The sequence below is a fragment of the Carassius gibelio genome, chromosome A19 (genome assembly GCF_023724105.1).
Source record: "Carassius gibelio isolate Cgi1373 ecotype wild population from Czech Republic chromosome A19, carGib1.2-hapl.c, whole genome shotgun sequence".
In the NCBI taxonomy this organism is placed as follows: Eukaryota; Metazoa; Chordata; class Actinopteri; order Cypriniformes; family Cyprinidae; genus Carassius; species Carassius gibelio.
This window is the reverse complement of record NC_068389.1, coordinates 23869991-23890146: the sequence shown is the minus strand read 5'-3', so window position 1 is coordinate 23890146 and position 20156 is coordinate 23869991. Positions and strand designations below refer to the sequence as shown.

Here is a 20156-nt window from a genome sequence, read left to right as displayed (position 1 = left end):
CGTTACTTTTGCATTACTTTAAAGTTTATTTTTATCTATGAGCAGGGCTTGATTGTTTTTAATAAGAGGTTCTATTTATAGCAAATGTAAAATCTCTTTCACACCAAAAAGTGTAATGAATAAACTTCAGGCTGAAGAAATGTATTTATTTATTTTTGCAAGTGGGATGAATTAATTAACACACACACACACACACACACACACACACACACACACACACACATTCATATTTAGTGTAGAACTACATCATGTTCACACAGCACACACACAACACCTCTGTACTTCCAATTTCTCCCAATATGGGGACAGGAGACTTGTCAGTCAATAAATGGGAAAACAAAGCAACTGGTAACTAAGTAAGTGGTAACTTACTTTTTGAAAAAGAGCTCAGATTTTCTTGTAAATTAAAAAGTAATGCATTACTATACAAATTCCTTGAAAAAACTAATCTGATTACATAACTCGCGTTACTGGTCCCGACAGTCTAGTGTTATTTTGATTGATTTATTTGAATCATCACTCACAGGCATTCCTCTGAGCCCGTCTCTTCCTGGTGGTCCTGGCTCTCCCTGTTTACCCTGAAAAAGAAAAGAAAACAATCAGGTTTTTTGTTGTGTCTGTATTTACAGAACTAAGTATTGTTTGGATGCTGGCATGCATGCATAACATCAGATTCATACCGGCTCTCCTGTTTCTCCTGGTCTTCCATCCTTTCCAGGTTTACCCATCAGACCCTTCAGCACAGAAAATGTGGCATGTAAGTATGGTAAGTAGGTAACAAAATAGCATGATGGCATTATTAGACTTATTCTTCTATTACACTAATCTAAAACTTTAGAGTACGTGAAAAAAAAAACAAAAAAAAAAAACATTTGGAAATAAATTAAATACATTTATTTAGCAAGAATGCACTAAACTGATCAAAAGTGACAGGAATACTTTTACATTGTTATGTGACTTTTTTTTTTTTTTTTTTTTTTTTACTTTTTATTCATCAAGCAATCCTGAATAAAACTATGTAAAATACATATACATCATGGATTCCACAAAATCATTAAGCAGCGAAACTATTTTCAACATTTATAATAATACGTTTAACATTTCTTAGTCACTATATCATCATATTAGAATGATTTTGCATGACAGGAAGAAATTACATTTTAATATATATTTAAATATATATGTAATGATATGTCTCAGTATTTACTCTTTTTGATCATATGAATGCAACCTTGGCGAGCCTTCTTACAAAAACCTTTAAAAAAAACCTTACTGTCCCCCATACTTTTGAACTGTAGTGTTTTCGTTCTTAAAAATGTCCAGATACAAAAAAAAATACAAAAAATAAAATAAAATGATGAAAGTACGCACCATTAGACCTGGCAGACCTGGTGGTCCCTGGATTCCCGGAAGCCCTTCTTTTCCCTGGTAAAACACATTCAGTTATCAAAAACACAGGGGTCAGTGGATTAGTAGGATGCAATCCATCCTATTAATACACATTCAAATCACAGATAAAAAATTAAACATTGTATCCTTGCCTTTTCTCCAGGAGCTCCAGGTGGTCCAATAGGTCCAGGGTTTCCATCATTACCCTACAGATACAGCAAAAATGTAAGGTTTAAGGATACCTTTACAAGTTCTTTTCATGTTCTTTTATAAAAGTGGCATTTTAAAATACTCACAGGTTGACCCATAGCTCCTGCCGCCCCTGGATAACCAGGAGGTCCTGGGGGGCCCTGGGAAAATACAAATCAAAGAGAGAAAGCTGTAGCATAACGATAAATAATCATGGTATGCCAAATTTAAAATGTATGTCTATACAGCCTATTTATGATGAAAATGGTAGGCTGACAGTACCTTTTCACCTTTATCTCCAGGAACTCCTGATGGACCTCTGTCACCTTTGACCCCCTGCAATGGAACCAAATATAAACAGTGATTAAACACAAAAATTTCTTAAGCAGAGGTCATGTAGTGATGCAATGCTGTCAGATGATATCAGTGAGACAAGGGTCTTTAAAAGTGAACTGGTATGTAGGTAGACTTGAAAAATACAGGTCTGTAATGTGTGTATATATCTTCTGGATTCTAACCTTGGCTCCATCAGCACCACGTGGTCCTGCAGGCCCTGTTGGTCCTGGAGGACCCTGCCAAAGCCACCAGATGTTTATTATTCAATTCAATAAACTCGCATTAGTTTCCAATTCCGTTAAGTTTAAAGATTAAAGTGAGAGTTTGATTTTTTTAAAGATGCTCTCTCACCGCATATCCATCCTGTCCATTTTTCCCAGGTGGTCCAGTAAGACCTTGTTCACCTGGAGGTCCTGGTATACCTGGCTGTCCTGCTGGTCCAGGGGGGCAATCTGAACAAATGTCCTGGGAAAGAGAGAAAGGCAATGTTGGTGGTTGGTTAGTATGGATGGAATAATGGATGATTGAGTGAATAAATGGATGGAAGAATGGATGGATGGATGGAAGGTTGGTTGGTTGGTTGGATATATGGATGGATGAATAAATGGATTGAGTTTTGGATTGTTAAATGTATGATGAATGGATGATTGTGTGAGTGGATGGATGGAAGTATGGCTGGTTGCATGGATGGATGGATGGATGGTAAGATGAAATGATAGTTTGATGTTTGGTTAGTTGGATGTATGGATGGATGGCTGTACCTTGAGGTTCAGATCAGAAATATCTGCAGCTTTTCCCTAAAAAAAAAAAAAAAGAATTTGGGAAACCAAAATCCATTAAAAAAAACTCATCATACTCCATAATCTATGGATTTATGATCCATTAGCAGCAGGTAAATATTAATAGCATCAGCTGATTTGATGAATCCATATTTAAATGACGAACAAATATCACTCACTGGTTCTCCAGGATTGCCCTTCTCTCCATGTCTTCCTGGTAAACCCTGCAGGTAAACACACACACACACACACACACACACACACAGAGAGAGACTCATTTATGAGCCATGACTGCTGGTGAAGATCCTCACCAAAGATGTCTTAAATTCTCTTATCCCTTCACTACTATGAATGACGTAGCATATCATTTGGTCTCAGGGACTATTTAGTATTTAGCTAATACTGTTAAAATACAGTATTGTGAGTTGTCCTGGTATAATCAATCAACTAAAATAAACCTTACATTGTGTCCCGCGGGTCCCTCTGTTCCGCTCACTCCTGGAGGTCCTCTCAAACCCTGAATATCAAGCATGACATGTCACTTAAGGGTGTTCTGTGAGCGTCTGTCTCATTTGAAAGTGATGTAAATATGAACAGATTGTTTACCGCTGGTCCTGGTGGCCCTGCAGGTCCGGGAGGTCCCTGAGAAAGACAGAATATCAATTAGCTGTGAGATAAAGAAATGTGCATCTGTGTTTGTCTTCAGATCTATAAGCAAAAAAATAGGGTCTGAAAGTTGTATAGGCTTTCACGTAACAGTATGCATGCTTTTAAATGTATGTGCTTGTTAAAATGCACGTTTGCTGTGCATCTGCCATCTGTTTGCTTTAGCTTGACCATTTGCATTAGTTTCAATCCCCACCATATTCACAGCAAAAAAAAAAAAAAAAAGGTCAGTTTTTGGCCATATGGTAATTTTAGAGTCACCTGACTAATGCTAATGTGAAAATGACTGCGTTTTGATTGGATATTGCAATGGAAGAATGAGCAGGTAAACAGCCACATGACTTTGTGTGTGTGTGTGTGTGTGTGTGTGTGTGAGAGAGCTTGTTTATGTGGTTAATGAGGACACAAATGTGTATAATGACATGGGCATGACACAGGTATTACAATGAGGAGGTGGTTTATGAGGACATTTTTAGTGTCCCCGTAATTCAAAACGCTTATAAATTATACAGAATTAGTTATTTTGAAAATCCAAAAATGCACAAAGTTTCCTGTGAGGGTTAGGTTTAGGTGTAGGGTTGGGGTAGAGCAATAGAAAATACAGTTTGTACAGAATAAAACCCATTACGCCACATAAACCACATATACCAACATGTGTGTGTGTGTGTGTGTGTGTGTGTGTGTGTGTGTGTGTGTGTGTGTGTGTGTGTGTGTGTGTGTGTGTGTGTGTGTGTGTGTGTGTGTCCGTCCGTGTGTGTTTGTGTTTCCATACCTGGGGTCCAGTGGTTCCCTCTCCCGGTGGTCCTCTGTTTCCTGGCATCCCTTGCATTCCTTGTGGACCAGGCAAACCCTGAATAAAACACAAAATAAAAAGGGATAAACGTGGAAAAATAAACAGCATTCCCTTTCAAATTTAAAGATGATAGCTCTGTGTATTGCTGTATAAGATATATATTGTTTACTCTTTTTTCAATATTGACTAATTTGCATATTAATTGTAAACCATATCCTGAGTATATGCTTTATATGCTGTTACTTATTCCTATGATGACAAAACTGAATTTTCAGAAGTCATTAGTGCAGTCTTCAGTGGCACATGATCCATCAGAAATCATTCTAATATTCTAATACTTAGTATTAGTATTCTAATACTGTATTATCATCAACATTGAAAACAGTTGTGCTGCCTAATGTTTCTTTGGAAACTATAACACTTTTTTTTTTGATTCAGGATTCTTTAATGAAAAGAATGTTTAAAAGAACAAATGTATTTAAATATATTATTATTATTATGGTCCCGCTTTATATTAAGTGGCCTTAACTACTATGTACTTACATCAAAACATAAATACAATGTACTTATTGTGTTCATATTGTATTGCAACTTTTTTTTTTTGCTGCTATTGAGGTGGGAAACAGGTAAGGTTAGGGACAGATTTGGTGGTATGGGTAAGTTTAAGGGTGTGTTAAGGTGTAAGGAATGGGTCAACGTGTAATTATACATGTAATTACAGAAATTTATTACAGATGTAATTATGTGCAGATATTTTTCAAATATAAGTACAATGTAAAAACATGTATGTACACAATAAGTGCATTGTACCAAATTAATAATTAAAATTTAACTACATAGTAGTTAAGGCCACTTAATATAAAGTGGGTCCATTATAATTATTATTATTATTAAACACAAACATTTCTTAAGTGGACATTATAGAGGTCATGTAGTGATGCAATGGTGTCGGATGACATGCATTTAACAAATGGCTAGTGAACCTATTATTGTTTTTTTTTATATTTCTAATACTTATTACCATCCATATTGAAAACAGTTTTGGTGCTTAATGTTTCTCTGGAAACTATAATGCATTTTGATTGGATTCAGGATTCTTTGATGAGAATAATGTTTAAAAGAACTATTTTATTTAAATAGAACAATATTTAAAACTGAAATCTTTTGTAACATTATCAATATTTGTACTGTCACTTTTGATCAATTTAATGCATCCTTGCTAAATAAAATGATTTTTTAAAACATTTTTTAACTGACCCTAAACCTTTGAAGAGGAGTGTGTATCCAGTATTTATTAAGTCTAATGAACAGTATATAGGGCTGTTGTTAAATTACAGCAGCAAAATACATATCTGCTACTTTTTCCTGAGAAAAAGGCTCTCTGAAAATTCAGTAAAATCATCACATAAATGAAATGCAGTGATCAGCTTTTGCCCCTGGGGAACACACACCTGCTCATGATAAAAATGCCTAAAAAGACCTTTCATGCTGATGGAAGACAAAATGAAGTCTGATTCTTTCTTTCAACGAGACGAAGAAGAAGAAGAACTTTTGAAAGAAGTCTCATTACCTTCAGTCCGGGAGGTCCGGTAGGACCTGGAGCTCCAGAATCTCCCTGTAATTAAATGATCTGTATTATCTGTAGCTATAAAACAACCACAGCAGTTCCCAACACTTGACTCATTAGTTTAAATGTGTGGTAGTTTTATTCTACACGTTTCAGTACTTTTAACCACAATCAGCAAATATAAATGGAAAAAGTTAGCATAAACAACTTTCAGATTCTCTAGAGGACCAGACCTAAACACAAAGCTTGTTAAATGCAATTTTACACGCTCATGGAGGGAAGCTGTAAAACAAAAATGAAATAAACTGCATGCTCTTTTCTCCTAAACCTAATTGTCTAGTAGTTGTGAGAATCCACGTGGAATATTTGCAATAAGTTTTAGCAAAGCAACACCGTTTAATAATATAATCAATGTTATCTAACTGATGAATGCAATACCTTTGGACCCTCTTTGCCTTTTCCTGGCAAACCAATTTCTCCTCTTAAACCAGGCTCACCGGGTGGACCAGGGGGTCCAGATGAACCATCTTTACCAGCATCTCCCTAGAGTGATAGAAATAGCCATAAAGACACCTAAGAACCTACATGGACCTACAAAAAAGTCTGATTCAGGCAGTGAATTATAATTACGGTTCATAATTACATAATTAAATTGAGTAATTCATAGATGCTTGGTGCAAAATCATTCAAATAATACAAAAAGATTATACAAATAATACATAATAATTCCTCAACTAAATGTCCACATCAAAAGGTAGACTTGCCAGTTTCTTTTAGTTTTCCTTTTTAACACACACACACACACACGCACACACACATACACGTCTATGTTACTAAGAGGGGACTATCGCTCCACACACACACACACACACACATATATAAAACAGGTAGTTTATTGGATTTGTTAGCTTTCCTACCTTCTCTCCTCTCTGTCCAGCGATCCCAGGTGGACCAATGCTGCCTGGAATACCCTGAAAAACACAAACAAGATTTTTACACTTGAAAAAAAATTACTTCCAATCCCCCAAAATATTTGACTTCAAAATTTCTCATTACAAAATAAGCAGATTAGAAGAAAAAAACATCACGCACCAGTTTAAATGATTACATTTACAGTTGAAAAAAAAAACTGTATCTTTCCTAAAATGGATTTTGTATTTTGGATGTCAAAAAAAGAGGTATTTTTTTAATGAACATACCACATTGCCTGGAAGCCCCCGAGGCCCCTGAGGGCCCATCAATCCAGGTGGACCCTAAAAAGAGTGACGAGTATGAGAGAGAAAAGTTCTGAAATCAATCAAAACATCATGTGTGATAGGAAGACAAACATACTGGGTCTCCGTTTCTCCCTGCCTCTCCTTTTTCACCAGAATCCCCCTTAAGGCCCTGTCCACACAAACAAGAGAAAGACGTCAGACAGTCGTGTGTGGAATACAGAAGAAACATCGTAATTACTCTAAGAACCATTGACTTTCTCGCAGTTGTGAGTGGAATATGAAGGTATAGGATTCACAATGATCGTCATATTCAGTAGACCGTCTCATGTGAATGAATGCAAGTCAGGTGTATTGTAAAACAGCTGGTTAAGATGTTGTTTCTGGTTTACCACCGGTCCTGTTTGTCCTCTGAATCCCTGCTCTCCAGGAAGTCCTCTTTGACCCTGGAGATATCAGAGAATTGGAAGGTGATCAGATTGATTTTGGTATCAGGTAACAACTCTGAATATATGCTATAATACCTAAAAACACATTGGAAATGTGTAATGTGTCATTCAAAAGTATAGCTCACCTCAAAAAATAAATAAAACAAATGACGACGTCATTTACAAATTTTCATGTCATTCCAATATTTACTACTAACTGAAACAGTTTTATACATTCTTCAAAACATCTTTTGTGTTTCATACAGGTTTGGAAAGACATGAGGGATGACAGAATTTATATATATGGGTGAAATAACCCTTTCATGTCTTTTTTTTCTTTTTTCTTTTTTAATATGTCTTTGTTAAAACACTTTCTTGTTCATTTAGTCATAGTGACTTTGTAATTTCCTTCCACAAACTTTACAGTGCACTCTGGAAATGAAACCTGTCTCTCTTTAAAGATGTCATCAGGGCAGTTTCTCAGAACTGATTGCATTTGACTGAACCTGCTGGAACTGCAGGAATTCAAGAGACATTTCTCATTTCACACTAATAAATTCAGGTGAGAGTAGATACAGTACATCATCCTAACAAGCTTGTCTGTGCCTGTATAAATGATGCAGCACTTAGTAAATGAGTGGAGAGATGGACAGAGCTTTCATTAATTATTTATTAATTATTACTACTATTTTTAAAGCGTTTAATAATATAAAATAAAATAAAACAATATACCACATAAAATAATCTAATTTAATATAAATTATCTTGAGCAGAATCCCTGGAAAAAGTATAGAGTGGGAATGCCGAAGATGGGCAGGTCATGATGTCAATATAGGAAATGACCTCCTGAATTATTAATTAGCCCACATTCTTCAAGATATTAAATATGCTAAAATGCTCATTTTGGAAATGTCGACCATTTTTGCATCAGTAAATTATTATCATTATTTTTAACAGCTACAGTAAATATCTAAATAGTACATTGCTTGGACATTTTTCTAAATTAATGAAATTGCACTGATCTGTGGACAGATGCTCGAGACCTACTTTTTTAAATAGCTTGGGGGCAAAAAGGCACCTTCATCTGCAAAATTTTCCAACAGCAAAATGGTGGATTTATGTGAGCCAGCAGAGTTACATAGTATTATCTGATGTGCTGCGATGCCCCTGACCTTCAGGTTTATTTATATTCCCTTATACAGCACTGAATCCCTTAATATCTAATGACAGCTAATGCGTAAAACACTTCAAGTGGCTGTTCTCACTAAGAAATGAAATGCACATATTTCGCTGTTCCTTTTCAGGTGGATTTGCCTCGTGATTCTTCAAACTGACAGCAGACTTCATTATGTCTGTATTATGAATGCACTAGTGGCAGTAACATGATGCTATGAATGAAATCATTTTCAGAGGCACAAGAGACTAGTAATTCAACCAATCTTGACTCTCTTTTGCCCTCTTGTGATGGGTTGTACAAACTAAATTCATTCGTAAGTGTCGGAAACTAAAAAAAGCTCACCATCTCGCCTGGTTTTCCTTGATCTCCTTTCTCTCCCTTCTCTCCCGGCTTACCCTAAAAATACAAACAAATAAAAAACCTGTAAATCTACATGAATATACAGTAAATACACACACACTTAAAAACAATGAGTGCATTAAATAACTAAATATCAACCCAAGTGGCATTTAGTTTCAAAAAGATGGCACAACCACACTTTAAGAAAAATGTGTATGATGATTATGTTAATAGATACACTCAAAATATCTATTAACAAACTATTCTTAAAATAGGATATTTTTAAATACAATGTATTGTACAAAATATATTGTATTTTTCAAAATCAAGTTAAAACTGATGGCTTACCGGTTCACCAGGTTCAGGAATCACATTGGCCACCTAAAGAAAATTGAAACACATCACTTTGAAATAATACTATAATACATATTCATCAATAAACAGAACATCAGCTGAATCAATACACTAAAAGGACCTGATTTATTACTTACATCAGATATCATTACTTAAATCAATGATAATTGTATATTCACATAGATAAATATTTGTGTGTACATATCAATTATCATCTGTACTCACATTGCCTGGGACCCCGGCTGGACCCCTGGGGCCAATCTCACCCTGTATGAACGAAAAACAGTAGCAGAGAGGTCATATCCTCATCCTGTCAGCATGTTAATTATCACATTAACGACCTCATGTCCTCAGGAAACCATCGCTGACAGTTTAATCCTGAATGTGTGAAACCTAAAGCAACTCACGGTCAGAAATGGCCTCTCTAAGCCTTCTTTACTGTATTATTTTATAATGTTGATATAGCAAATATCATTACACAAATGCCACCTGTAGGCAATTTTTCTTTATTTAATTTATATGTACATTTCAATCATTTAATCATAAGCCTTGATATTAAAGATTTTTTTTTTTATCATGAAAATCAATTTCATTAACTCCGTGTCCAATCTTTTGACTAATGCTTTATAATAAAATAATCGCTTTTTGTATTTTTTAGCTTTCTCTTGTCTCTCACCTTGTCTCCCTTCTCTCCTTTCGGTCCAGAAAATCCATCTTTTCCTCTCTCTCCCTACAAGAGAAATGGAAGAATAAAATCTAACAAAAAAACAAAACAACTTTATGCATAAATTGACATTAATAAGACTGAAAATGTATCATGATTTCTTGTATTTTTCTCACAATCTTTGCAGTGAAATACAGGCTGAACATGTTTTAATGAGAAGCATCCAAGTGATTAGATGATGGTTCTCACAGCAGGAGTGTGTTTTCTTATGAAGAGTCTGATATTTTCACAAATCAATGTCTATTGATTGTGTTAATCAATAAAACATCGGATTTTGACTTGAAAACAGCATATAATTATGCCAATATAGTTTGTCTTACTTGGCCTCCTCTCTCTCCTTTGGGTCCTATTGTGCCAACTTCTCCAGGCAAACCAGGCTCTCCCTGAGACAGGACACAAAGAGAAAGACAGATGTGTCATGTGTCCTTCTATCAAGGCTCTGTCAAGGCTGTTTTAAGTTTTACTTCCCGCACCCGTTCACCAGGAGGTCCTCGTGGTCCTGGAGGGCCTTCATCTCCCTGAGAGAGAGAGAAACAGGCATTGGTGATGAGAGAAAACAAATGGATTTCCAGGCCAGATCTTAAAGCACTAGTCATCCTTTACCTTAGGTCCTGGTTTTCCAGGGAAGCCGTCCTGTCCGGGTTCACCTCTCTGCCCCTAAATGGGGAACACAGAATAATTACCGTAAAAACAGACTGCAGTGCAACAAAAGCACAAATGAAAAGGTAAAAAAGCAGATCTGGCCTTCAGATGGGTTGATCAATGATGAAGTTCTGCCTCCACAGAACTGAGTTCACAGTTTGCCTCATTAAAACAGCTCTAACCTTCTCGCCATCGTTTCCAGGGAAACCATCTGATCCATCTTTTCCTGGAAGGCCCTGAAAAATAATTACCGTTGTTTCAAGGTTTTTTTTGCACTAAAAATGAGTGTTGAGTTAATAGGCCAACAAGTTATTAAAGTGAGTCATAGAGACTCACCGGTTTTCCTGCTTCTCCTGGTTTTCCTGAGAAGCCGATTTCACCAGGTAATCCCTATGTGAGCAAACAGATGAATTTAATATCATCTGCTACTGTTTTGTGGCTCTAGTTCGGTTCAGAAATACAAATGAATGCAAACAGTATTATTTTGTTGCATGTAAACTCACTGGAGGTCCTGTTTGCCCAGGGCTCCCGGGAGGCCCAGAAGGCCCCTGAGGGCCCTAAAGATAAAACACAGAAATATAACTTGAAATGTTGAAATTAATAGACATCTGCAATCAATGCATTCATAATTTATTTTATTAAAATATTCCAATATTATGTTATTGTTGACTGCATGTGTTTTGCTCTTTAATCTGACTGATGCTCATTCCTCTGGTAACCACTAGAGCTCACTGTAACTCGAAAAATACTTGAGAATGCTGAGAATGCCATAGTCATAATATTCATACTGTTTTTGCATAGCAGCATACTAAGTTTCCATATGCATAAATGACATACTATTTAATAAAATATTTACTGTTGCATTCTGCTGTAAAATTCAGTTTATGGTAAGCAGTATGTTAATATTCCATTCCAAACATCAAACCACACTCGACAGGAAAGAATAAAAGGCAAAGAGCTCGATTCAGGCTAAGAATGAATGTTCTGGCGGTTCTTACAGGTGGTCCTGGAAGACCATCAACTCCCGGCAATCCTGCATCCCCCTTTTTACCCTGGAGAAACAGAGAAGATGATGTCTCATGAGTCTGTGTTAGGTAAAAGCAAAATAAAAGAGATAAGGAATAAGGAGATATTTCATATTTAAAAAATAAATAAATAAAAATATAGTACTTTAAATAAAAAGATACATTTCAGCATACTAATAATAGACAAAAAAAAAATGAATTCCATGTGATAGGTCAGGACGAGTTTAGACCTTTCTATCTAATGTCTATAATGACCTTCGATCCATTAGAGGCACAAATAAGCCATCTGCTGGACAAACAGGAAATCACACTCACAGCAATTTTGTCCTGCTCTATAGTCAACAGAAAATAAAAGTAAAAAACATTTAATATCCTATTTGCAAAGTTTCCTTTCCTTGTTGATATATTTCCAACAGAAACAGGAGGGGCCCGACATATAGAAGAGCTTATGTTTTCTTAATAAAAATAGCCCAAAGCCTATGTTTATGGTCACAGTCAAAGACTATGATTTGCTTTTTGCTATTGCTGTTCGGATTTAGAAATAAATTCTATCTAGAGAACACCTTTTGCATACATACTGGCTCAAGGCATTTAGAAGTTGAGTTAATGCAAAAAAAAAAAAAAAGATGTGAGGAGTGATAACAGCTTAAAATAAGGTTAAAAAAGAGACAGAGAGACACTTTTTAGTGTCTCACTCAGGCCTTCCTGGCGTTCTGCAGTTGTGTGTCATTCTCAAGCGCCACCCGCTGCGTTTCTGAGCTGAGCACAAGATCAGTTAGACTCCCTCTTTAAGAGCACCTGACAGTGTTTCCCGCTGGGACGGAGAGAACGGGGGCTACATTCAGAACACCCGCAACCCTGCTGAGCTACAACACTGAGGACAAAACATTGGCAAGGACAAAACTCATAAAAAAGTAGTTAATATGACGGATGCATACAATAGCTTTGTGTGAAGATCAGGTTGAATCTGGTTTGCTGGTCTTAGCTGGACTGTTGGCTGGTTTAAGAAGGGTTTTGGGCAGAAGTCCAGCTGAGACCAGCTTGGCCCCACTGGGAGACCAACCAGATTTGGGTACTTCAAGCTAGATTTATAAGCTAGTTTAGTTCAAGATGGTTTAATAAGTTAAACTTAAGATTTTTAACTCAAACCTTTAAACTCTATCACTCTTAAATAAAACAAAGTGCAATAGAAGTACAAACCAAATTAAACCCAGCGGCTGTGCAAGACACAGAACAATATTTATATTGTATTTTACCTCTGATACACGCAATGTCCAAACTCTCCTGAGTGCGTCCTCCCATGCACGTTCTCGAGCAGGTGCGTGAGGCATCTTCTTCTTCTTCTTGCTTTACAGTGGATGCATAACCACCACCTTTCCCCAAATGGACCATTGACACTCCTAATTGAGATTGTAGACAGAGTGTCAATGGTCCATTTGAGAGACAGGTGGCGGTAATGCACTTATATAAGTCTGCGATCCACCATAAAGGAAGAAGAAGAAGTAGACGCCTCAAGCGCCTGCTTGAGAACGCAGGAGAGTTCTAACAGTTCAGAGGTAAAAAACTATATAAATATTGTTCAGTTTCTTTGCACAGACCGATCATTTCTTTACACATCAATATATCGTCACAAGCCACAGGGTTTAATGTGGTTTTGTGTATGTTTTTTTTATTTTATGTTTTAGCCATGATTCCCATCCACTCACATGACTGATACTGTGCACAACGGTTTCAGTTAAAAATCTCAGTTTGTGTTCTATTGCAGAAGCACAATCAACTACATCTTAGATGTCCTGGGGGTAAGCACTACTGGGCAGATACACATCAAATTTTCCTTATTGGGTCAACTATCACGTTAACAAAACGATTTTTAAATGGCTTTATTTAACGATAACAACATTATGCTAAACTTCTTTTGTGGATCACTGAAGAAAGTAAGTCATATTGATTTGGTACATTAGGGTGAGTAAATAAAGACAGACTTTTCACTTTAATACATAAACATTTTTCAGTTTGCTTCATTTTTTTTTTTTTTTTTTTTTTTCATTTTGGAGCCGTTATCCAAACACCATTATTATTTCTGGCAAGAAACAAAGTTTTCAAGTATGCTAAGAACATTTTAATGATGCTGTCATCTCATCAGTTCGAGGGCATCTGAGAGCGTCAGACCTTTCGAACATCTCCTGTCTCTCTTCCTAATGAGCTCCTCTCTTTAATCTGACCCCTCAGAGCACGATAATATCACCAGAACATGCACTGAGATCCGTGCCTTCCAGCCAGTCTCTATGGTTACCACAGAACAGGTTCTAGAACATCTTACAGCTCCATTAAAAGCAGCTGAGATGAACTGCTTCAATAAAATACAAATGTCCTACCCTTTGTCCATTCTCACCCGGCACACCGGGCAAACCTGCAGGTCCAGGTGGGCCCTGAACAAAAACAGCATAAACAATAGGCTAATTAGAAATAGTGACGTACACAACAAAAGAAGACAGAGCAAAAATGATGCTTCTTTTTTCACAAACAGACCACAAATGTGATATTCATGATGTACAGTGACCCCAAAAAATATCTGGACACTTGAGTCCCATAAAAAAAAAAGTCTTAATGTTTGAATTTAACTTTATTGTCCATTCAGTTTGTCACGGAGTGGAAATGTGTTTTGTAAATCTAAAAGTGCATCCACGAAAGTGCTTACACAATGACACAAACATAGAATAGAACCAAATGACACTACTTACCTCATGCCTTGACACATTTCCAAACTATTAAAATAGCGCCATTAGCTCATCGCAAACCATTTACTTAAACTGAATTTAATTTAAAATTTGCAGTTTAACAGAATCACTGGGTCTGTTTCCAGATGAGAGGAATATATCAGGAGATCGGGAGCTTTTCTCAGAACTAACTTCTCTGTTCTTCTTTGATATGCATCTTTAAGACAACACAACTTGTTTGAAAGAGCATTAAATCACAAAAGGTATCTTACAGGAGGTCCAGGGGGGCCGTCCGCTCCCGGGGGTCCTCGTTCACCAGGGATACCCTGAAAACACAAACACACACCCATGAGTGTGTGAGTACGATCAACAGAAGCGTGGTTCGAGACTCATCTTCTCAGCACTTACAGTTGCCCCCTTCAGTCCTGCCAGCTGGACCTGAGGAAAAACACGGAAGAAGCAATGAGCATCTCAATACTGTTTTACAGTGGGACTAATTCAGTTAACGAATCAAACGTCTTACCGCATCGCCAGGTAATCCAGCAGGACCTCGTTCACCCTATCAGCAAACACAGCATTTATTAATCAGCATTTGTCAGGATTCATTAAAATGACACAGTGATTTGATATTCTAAGTGGAGTTAAACTGGAGTGTAATTGTCACATGGTTTATCTTCCTGTACAGACTGAACAGTATTTGTCATTCATTTCCTTTGGGAATACGTTCCAGGAAGTGTGTGTGGGACGGAGATTGAGAGATTCAACGATACAGCCTTGGATGAATTTTTGAATGGCTGTCTTTATGAATGAGACTGAGACAAAAATATAATTCTCCATGAAAGATTTGCTTTTTATTTGGTTTTATGGGAAATAAGGAAGAGTCAAAAATATCTAAGAGTCAGTTATCTAAGAAAACAAAAGGAAACATTTAATAAAACCCCTTCATATGGGTCTGGAACAAACTGAGGGGGAATAAAAAAACTTGCCCAGATCTTCCAAGCAATGAGTGTCTTAAAAAAAGTGTCTCTATACCTTTTCTCCTTTGACTCCACTTGCACCAGGAGCACCAATCAGCCCCCTAGGACCCTGTTTTTATAGAAAATGTGAGAAAGAGAGGTAATTTAGATAAAACGTATATTTCCTTGATCTAAGCAAAACATGACACAAGCATGCATGAAAATCTTCTTCATCCAGTGTACGTGCATGCTGCGCCAAATGGTACATGGCAAATTCTATACAATATAAAAGCTCAGAATACTTACGTCTTTTCCTGGAAAACCTGGTTTCCCTGGGAACCCGTCTAAACCTGGTTCACCCTAAACAACATTTGAAAGTGAGACGTCATCGAATGGACAATTAGTGTAATATCACCAATTAAAAATTTGGGGTCAGTAAGATTTTTTCGAAGAAATTCATCGAGCGCAGCGTTACTTCAATCAGGCCACGGAGGCTGTGACCAGCTGATGCGGTCAGCCTTCAAATGGCTCCAATCACTACCACACTCCTATTAGACACGGGACATATATACGTGGCACCAATTCTCGGTAAGTATGCTCAACGGCTCGCAACTCTCCCTCCCTCCCCATTATAAGCATGAGCACATTACAGTGCACCTTCTGGCTGTCGTCTTCTTTGTTTCAGATCACTAAGGCTTTAAAATCTTAGCTGGCATGGACCTCACTGCTGAGAGACACTCATCTTCATAACCAGGCTACAGGATAGACGTCCGTCCCACTGCCACATCTACATGATTATCACTGTATGCTTTAAAGACATTACTAAGAGTCTTAATTGTCATGTTTTTCTAAGCTGATGATTCTGGGGGGTTAATGTTAAAGCTCCTGTATGTTCAGTTATTCTGGGAGCAAGAACCCCCGTAAGGAACCATACCGCCAAAGATAAATTGTGTGTGTATATATATATATATATATATATATATATATATATATATATATATATATATATATATATATATACATTGATAATAAGAAGAAATGTTTACTGAGCAGCAAATCAATATATTAGAATATATTATAGTATATTAGATAGATGAAGATGTAATAATGCTGAAAATTCAGCTTTGCATCACAGGAATAAAGACATTTTAAATTTGAAATAATATTTCACAATATTATTGTTTTTACTATAATTTTGATCAAATAAAAGCAGCCTTGGTGAGCATACGAAAATTATTTAAAAAACATTTTTTTAAATCTTACTGCCCCCAAACTTTTGAAAAATACTTGTTAATTATCAAATTATATTTCATAAATGTATTCTGCTTCCAATTTTTCAATGATAATTTCATGAAAGTCATCTTAATAAATGACTACTATAGTATAGAACATTTGCAATTTGCTCAGTACATATATTTTTTCTGTATTTATAAGAATGTTTAATTCTTGTTACAATAGTATATGTCACATCTAAACTCACTATTTTTATTCCCAGTTTCTAATTTTATGTCCCATAAACAGCATACAGGTTTGGAATGACAACTACTCCTTTCAATCCTTTAAATGATGTATGTTTGTCTAGACAGGTGCTTATATTTTAATACAGAAAACAGCAGCAGGAAACGGACTGATGGGATGGAAATATGACTGTAACAGCACAAAAACATGCAATATCCACTATGCAGTGCCTGCTTTTTCAGGTCACAGATTCAGGAAGTATAACAGATGGTGGATGCGTTTGTATGATGTATTTATTTTGAATTTAAGGCCATTTGAGTGCAAATGAAAAGCCTTTCTCAAAAAAGCATAATCTGATATTTCCTCTTTCAATGAACCATGCATTGGTTCTAAAAATAGATCAATTTGCTCCATCTGCTCCATTTGCACTGCAATTCTTTTACCAGAATTACCAGCATTCTTACTTTTTATTTTCCCTAAATTGTACAGCACTTTGGTCGGCCTGTGGCTGTTTTTATTTGTGCTTTATAAATAAACTGAATTTGAACTTGAACTTAAAAGTAATGCAATTTTTCCAAAACTAAGTTTGTCTTCCCATGTTAAAACATTTCATATAATAAAACTGCTATTCTAAAATAATGTTTTTTTGAGCATCCCAACCAGCCAAATAACGGCAGCATCGGCTCAACCAATGGCACCAGTTTGAGGCAGAACTATCTATTTGTCAACCAATGACAGTCGAGGAGTGACATGAAAGCAATCATTATTTTAGCAGTTCCATTTTGAGACACTAGTGCTGCAAATTAGCAATTTCAAAGTTTCAGGAAAGTCAAATTTGTCTTAAAAGCTCTCATTGTAGGTGCAGGGGTGGACCTTCAGACAGACGGAAGAATGACGTCGATGCTCTACTGTGTGAAACTGTTTTAAGACCCGTCTGACTGCACAACGCCCGCGCAGAACAGGATATATGGAGATTGAATCAGCACTGAGACATCTGTTTGAGTTATCAGTCTGTCTGCGTTCACTCTGTAGAAATATTCCCTCTGTAGTGTTGGGATCTGACTGGTATGTACAGTACTTTGGGCTTTGTCCAAGTTATTCCAAAGCATCAGAACTAAAACAGGGGTACAGACAACGTGGAAGACAAGTGGGAACATTGTCTCAGGCCTCTAGTTGTCTGCATTGACAAACTAAACTAGATTTTTACATTTTCTCAAGACAAGTGCTGTGCATGCTAAACCTCTGCTGGATGAGTTTAGGAATCATTCACATCTGTAGCACAAACGGTGCAGGGCATTCCCATGTTTAATTGCTTAATACTAACACTAACACTGTTTGTGGTAACAGTTGGTTATGATTGACAGGTGTCAGTCATCCCTTACCCTTTCTCCGGAAGCTCCTTTATCTCCTTTAACTCCAGTGACACCCTGATGAAAAGCATATGAACATATTACAAACCTCACAGAGAAGAACACTGGCCACACTACGATCTGTCCTGCACAGGTGTAACACAAAACTGCAGAAGCAAAGTCTTCATTTCAATTTGTTTTTTAATGTAGTGATCATCTATTGAAGCCAGTTTCAACCTTATTAAATGAAAAATTTAACGAAAATGCATAAATAAATAAAAATGCAATAAATTGCAAAAATAAAATAAAATAAGGTTATTGTAAGAAAGAAAATAAGAATGTCAAATAAGAAATAAAGTCGCAATATTAAGAAGCTTTTTAAAGAAATCGAGTCATTAATGATAAAGATACATTTCTATTGCAATAATCTGAAGTTATTCATAATCGTCAGTGGTTTAAATGCACAGGTCATACAGTACTTACAGACACCCCTTGAGCACCCGGTGCTCCAGGTGGACCAGCATCGCCTTGGATACCCTGAATAAAAAAAAAAAAGGTCAAAAAGGCCAGATCAGGTTAAAAATGTCAAGAGAACATCTAGCACAGTGTCAGAAAATAGCTTCTCACCAAAAAGTGATAAAACAGAAAATAATGCTGAGAAAATACCCACAGCGAACACACACACAAAAAAAAAAAAAAAAAATCAACAATGACATACAATAGAGACTTTACTGCATTATTAACTGCTGCTTTTAGATTTGATTTTAAATTACATCAACAAGACAATTAATTTTAAAGTTGTCATTTTAAACTTTTTTTTAGCATTTTTCATAATAAAATCATTGCCTATTTTTGATATATCACATCTTTAATCATTTGTAGAACGACAACGGCCTCTTTGGTCTCAAAATGACAAAACAATCCCCCTGAAAATAAATTGGGGGGTGGGGGAGGGATAATATTGACAATTACAAAATGTTAATTTCTGACACTGGACTCTTACTCTTCTGTCTAAAGGAGGTCTTACCTTTGGTCCGAGAGGTCCAGGAAACCCAGCTTCACCTGCAACTCCCTTCTCACCCTGTTCATCAATAAGCTCGGTCATTAGACTGTAACCATCAAAATACACCTTCAACAACATGCAAATCAACTTTTCGTCACTCACTCTCTCTCCTTTATCTCCGTGTTTCCCACCCAGACCGGGTAAACCGTCTGATCCCTAAAAGTTACAGAAATATTAATGCCACTTATAAACACATCTATGGAATTAGGAATGTTTAGACAAAACGGGATTATAAATAAATACAAACATAAAATATTCATTGTATGCTGCATAGTATGTAGTTATTGTTATTATTATTATTATTTTTTTCTGCTGATGAAATCAACACTGCCTGGAATTTAATCTCTCACAGCATCCACAAACCAAGTTTTTTTTTTTTTTTTTTTCATAATCACATAATCCAAAATCATAAAGATTTTAATTTATATATATATATATAATAATTTATAACTTATCTATTCATAAAATTATCCTGGAAAAGATAAATCGCACACTCTTGTTTGTTTTTGAGCAGCAAATCAGCATATCAGAAGGATTTCTGAAGGATCATGTGAGACTGAAGAATTCAGCTTAGCAGGAATAAAAATAATACAATACAAAAAAAATATATAAAAAATTGGAAACAAATCATTTTAAATTGTAATATTATTTCACAGTATTACTGTTTTTACTTTGGTTCTTTCAAAACCTTGTTCTGTTAACGACCCCAAACTTTTGAATGCTAGTGCAAGTTAACTACAAATGGCATTTCATGTTGTTTGCGTGTACACAAGTGTGTCTTACTCTTTCTCCTCTTTCTCCTCTGGCTCCAGGTTCACCGCGCTCGCCGCTGTCCCCCTGAGAAGAGACACGAGATTTCAACATGGCATTAAAACAAGATGTGACACGGTTTGGACATGGCCACAAGTGACCACCGGAAGGTTTCACCCTTCAGCATGTTATACAATAGAGCCAAATGCATTCCTGAGAAAAATCTGACCTTAGAAACCAA

General features: G+C 36.3%; 1 protein-coding gene across 1 annotated transcript in view; it reads right to left on the bottom strand.

Moving 5' to 3' along the window:
* LOC127934842 (collagen alpha-1(XXII) chain-like) overlaps window positions 1-20156 on the bottom strand; it is a 52661-nt gene that overhangs the window by 7086 nt on the left and 25419 nt on the right. The window contains exons 12-52 of the mRNA XM_052532372.1: window positions 19949-20002; window positions 19268-19321; window positions 19130-19183; window positions 18586-18639; window positions 18136-18180; window positions 15602-15655; window positions 15372-15425; window positions 14863-14898; window positions 14748-14777; window positions 14612-14665; window positions 13998-14051; window positions 11596-11649; window positions 11101-11154; window positions 10934-10987; window positions 10780-10833; window positions 10559-10612; window positions 10429-10473; window positions 10276-10338; window positions 9908-9961; window positions 9457-9498; window positions 9226-9258; window positions 8881-8934; window positions 7326-7379; window positions 7052-7105; window positions 6919-6972; window positions 6637-6690; window positions 6158-6262; window positions 5723-5767; window positions 4132-4209; window positions 3300-3335; window positions 3157-3210; window positions 2873-2917; window positions 2676-2711; window positions 2266-2379; window positions 2097-2150; window positions 1861-1914; window positions 1686-1739; window positions 1542-1595; window positions 1372-1425; window positions 681-734; window positions 525-578 (exon numbers count right to left, since the gene is read on the bottom strand). Of these exons, the coding sequence (XP_052388332.1) occupies window positions 525-578; window positions 681-734; window positions 1372-1425; window positions 1542-1595; window positions 1686-1739; window positions 1861-1914; window positions 2097-2150; window positions 2266-2379; window positions 2676-2711; window positions 2873-2917; window positions 3157-3210; window positions 3300-3335; window positions 4132-4209; window positions 5723-5767; window positions 6158-6262; window positions 6637-6690; window positions 6919-6972; window positions 7052-7105; window positions 7326-7379; window positions 8881-8934; window positions 9226-9258; window positions 9457-9498; window positions 9908-9961; window positions 10276-10338; window positions 10429-10473; window positions 10559-10612; window positions 10780-10833; window positions 10934-10987; window positions 11101-11154; window positions 11596-11649; window positions 13998-14051; window positions 14612-14665; window positions 14748-14777; window positions 14863-14898; window positions 15372-15425; window positions 15602-15655; window positions 18136-18180; window positions 18586-18639; window positions 19130-19183; window positions 19268-19321; window positions 19949-20002 (2211 nt within the window). The remainder of the gene's footprint in view (window positions 1-524; window positions 579-680; window positions 735-1371; window positions 1426-1541; window positions 1596-1685; window positions 1740-1860; window positions 1915-2096; window positions 2151-2265; window positions 2380-2675; window positions 2712-2872; window positions 2918-3156; window positions 3211-3299; window positions 3336-4131; window positions 4210-5722; window positions 5768-6157; window positions 6263-6636; window positions 6691-6918; window positions 6973-7051; window positions 7106-7325; window positions 7380-8880; window positions 8935-9225; window positions 9259-9456; window positions 9499-9907; window positions 9962-10275; window positions 10339-10428; window positions 10474-10558; window positions 10613-10779; window positions 10834-10933; window positions 10988-11100; window positions 11155-11595; window positions 11650-13997; window positions 14052-14611; window positions 14666-14747; window positions 14778-14862; window positions 14899-15371; window positions 15426-15601; window positions 15656-18135; window positions 18181-18585; window positions 18640-19129; window positions 19184-19267; window positions 19322-19948; window positions 20003-20156) is intronic.